Source organism: Trachymyrmex septentrionalis, unplaced genomic scaffold, assembly GCF_001594115.1.
Source record: "Trachymyrmex septentrionalis isolate Tsep2-gDNA-1 unplaced genomic scaffold, Tsep1.0 scaffold131, whole genome shotgun sequence".
In the NCBI taxonomy this organism is placed as follows: Eukaryota; Metazoa; Arthropoda; class Insecta; order Hymenoptera; family Formicidae; genus Trachymyrmex; species Trachymyrmex septentrionalis.
The window spans coordinates 1,105,936-1,109,833 of record NW_017304450.1 but is presented as its reverse complement, the minus strand read 5'-3'; the positions used below and the strand labels follow the sequence as shown (position 1 = coordinate 1,109,833).

General features: G+C 24.5%; 1 protein-coding gene across 1 annotated transcript in view; it reads left to right on the top strand.

Annotated features, from left to right (window-relative positions):
* LOC108756992 (hyphally-regulated protein-like) overlaps positions 1-2,537 on the top strand; it is a 2,791-nt gene extending 254 nt beyond the window's left edge. The window contains exons 2-3 of the mRNA XM_018501216.1: positions 625-853; positions 2,072-2,537. Coding sequence (XP_018356718.1) covers positions 625-853; positions 2,072-2,403 — 561 coding nt within the window. The 3' untranslated portion in view covers positions 2,404-2,537. The remainder of the gene's footprint in view (positions 1-624; positions 854-2,071) is intronic.
* The last annotated feature ends 1,361 nt before the right edge of the window (positions 2,538-3,898 follow it).

Here is a 3,898-nt window from a genome sequence, read left to right as displayed (position 1 = left end):
GTATAAAATATTACAAATTGTATATATATATATATATAAATCAGTAGATACTATATATATAAACATATAATTATAAATATATGCTTCTCAAATAACGTTTCTGAAAATAATTTATTTTATTACATTTTTATCATGCACTGTATATAACATCGTTTACGGTGATAAGAATAATAAATTTTATTATTAGATTTTTATATTAATTATTTATAATATTTTTGTATTTTTATATTTAACCTTTCGAAAAATTAGATTATTGAACATATACTGTATCAATATAAAAAAGATTCATATTATCAAACTAAGAATATAGCTTGATTATAGCATAAATTTTACTGAATTTATGTATTTTTCAAATTAAAAATATCAATTTAAGCAGATAATTAATTTAGAATTTTTTAAACATAAATTTATAATAAAAGGACTTTGCGTAAACTTTTATATTGTTTATTAAATTCTAATTTATAATTAATAAATTTGAATAATAAATTTAATTTAATTTAAGTACGTCTTTGAAAATTATAAGATATTGTTTCTATAACGGTTGGAGTAAATTAAAATCAAAATTAAAAGAAAGAAAGAGAAGAGAACACAATATAATTAACAAATAATATATATAATATTTAGCATGTAATGTCTCATGGCGGATTACAACATTACGTTTCACCCGAGACTAATCGTGCTTCACGAATCCGAAGATTTGGTTTCACAGAACTAGATAAGCTACGTCAAAATTTTTGTGGCATGTATTGCAAATCTGCAGATACCATGCCATATTTCTTTAATGTTGTGTGTGCTATGAAATGTCCTGAATTGTATTTACCACATCGTACGCCAACGGAAAGTACAACGAAAAGTAAGATCAATTATAGTAACTACGATTTTATAATGCATAGAGATTGTAGATAAAAAAATCAACATTTAAAAATCATTACAAACTAGAAATATCTATACCGGTCGAAGCTAAGATCTTTAATGCTTAAATGATTCAATGTGAATTATATATATATATACTATATATGTACATAGTGTATATATATAATTCACATTAAATTATTTAAGCATTAAAGATCTAGTTTCGACCGATATAAACATTTCTATTTCGTATTGATTGTGTTTTCACATGTATTATATAAAAATATGTTATAATTTAAAAATAAATTCTAGAATATATATTTATTAACTGTTATATTAATTGTTTATTTTATGGAAATATTAGAAATAATTGAATAATTCCTTTACATTTCCTTTATGATTATCCAGAATTTATTAATTTCATATTGATCAACGCGATCCCTTATTAACGAAATTTTTATATCTATATTATAGATGAGATTATAGAAATTCTAGAAAAGATGCGTCAACTAATTACATTGCATGACTTTGAGCAAAAATCACATTAGCCAACCACAAAAAAGAGTCATATAAGTTAGTTGGCGCCTACCAATATCTATTTTTGGGAGCAAGAAACACGCTGGCCAATCACAGAATAGCTAGTCACGTCATCAGTTACGCATCTTTCCTAAGATTTTTAGATGAGATTATAAGAGTGTTTAGGAATTACGCACAGATGCATGGTATGCATTTTGCTATAATATACGTAACGTAAACTATAAGCTTAAAGTTATCTGGACGAATTCCTAAATGCACCCAGTTTAGAAATTAATAAAAAGTATCTAATTATTAGGATAAGTTAATCTAATTTCCAAAAATTTATTTTTATATCTAATAATTTTGGCGCTAGATGCAACATATATATTACATAAATTTCATATTCTGCATGAAGACGGTAGTATTTATAAGTTTTATATGCATATATACATTTATAATTGTTTATATATATATTGATAACAAAAAACCTAATAACCTTTGTTATTTATGAGTTATGAAATATAAAATACTTAATGTACTGATAAATCGTTCAGTTTAAAATGTAAGTTAAAATTCAATGCAATCAAATATCAAATTTAAAATAACTATTAATAAAATTTTAATAATATTAATATAATAGGTAATCGATATTTCAGGAAGAAAATTTTGATTAATTAGTTGATTATCAGTAATCCTTAATCAGGTACAACAGCGGAAAGTATATCATCTACACCAGCAGAAACTACAACTACTCCGCCTGTACAAGGATCGAACTCAATGCCCCAGCCAATACCAGGAATGGGCGTAATGCCTCAGTCCGGATCAGGATTGAATACAGCACCCCCGTCCGGATCAAGTACAGGTGGAACACCTCAGTCCGGGTCAGGATTGAATACAGCACCCCCGTCCGGATCAAGTACAGGTGGAACATCTCAGTCCGGGTCAGGATCTACCACAGCACCCCCGTCCGGATCAAGTACAGGTGGAACACCTCAGTCCGGGTCAGGATCTACCACAGCACCTCCATCCGGATAAGATACAGATGGAACGTCTTACAATAAGTCCAGAGCTGAACTCAGGATCCACTTAAAGTTAAGAGCCCGCACAAATAAAAAGTAAATTATGATATCAGAATAAAAAAAGTTGATGATATAAATATAAAAAATTCGATAATATACTGATAATATATTAATTCAATATATTGATAATATATTGTATATACTAATAATAAATACGATAAATAAAAATAAATGGAATAAATGCAAAGCTAAAAAACTCTTTTAATTTTCTTAAAAGGTATAGTATGTTAAAATTATTTTACGCAATCTGTATATTTTCAATTTATTATATTATATTGAATATAAAAATGTTTATAATCTAAATAAAATAAAACATTACAATTATGTATTATCTGATTCTTATTATTTAAGCTTATTAATTCAGAATATTCAACTTTAGTAAGCTATTCTAGTTCAATTTTCAAGAAAGTTTACAGATATGTAGTATACTAACTAAACGGTCAAATTTAGAAGAAATGCGGAGTTACGGAAATCCTTATTTTTTGAAATATTCAAATTTTATTTAATTGGCTTAATTAACGTTTTCAAAGATTTTAACATAAGAAAATAATTACAATTACAAATTGTTTTATTGAATAGTTTTATTAATATATTGAGAAATTGTATTTACGTATTATGTTTACAAAATATCATTATTATAAAAAAAATAATGAATAAAGTATTATATTTTTATATTCTATTATTTTAAAAGTATTTCAAACACACAAAAGGAAGTAAATTAAACGTTATTTTTACAAAATTAAACATTAGTTATCTGTTGTTTGATTAATAATTTGTACAGGAAAATTATGTTTTAATTTCATAAAACTGTCACTTGCATAGGGGTCTTTGCTAATCTTCACGAGTCCATTTTTAGTATATAATAGATTCGTTATTGTAGGAAAGCGAAAAATTTCAGCGTGTTGTCGTTTAAATTCAAGTTTTGTGTAATTGATTTTAATAATAATACATAGGAACTTGAAACACTTAATTGTACAGTAATTGCAAAAAACTTATAGTGATACTTTCCATGTGTGTTTATTTCAAATATTCATTTTGTATGTTTTACATACAAACAATAAATTTGTAAAATTAACAAAAGCCTCGCAAGATGAAAAAATTAAAAAATAATTTTTTACACACAAATTATTAATCACATAATACAAATAATTAAAATTAATGTTAAATTATACTTCCTGCTGTTATTTAAATACTAATAATATAATAAAATATAGGAAAATGAGCTTTTTATTCTTTGTTTGTCTTTAAATAATTTTGTATTAACATTGTAATTATAATTTCTCAATATATTAATATAAAACTATTAATTAAAAATTATTTCTAATTACTTTTTAGTATCAAAATTTTAAAAAACGTTAATTGAACAAAATAAATAAAATTTCAATATTTCGAAAATTAAATATTTCCGCAATTCCGCATTTATGCATTTAACTATATTTAGTTAGTACTGC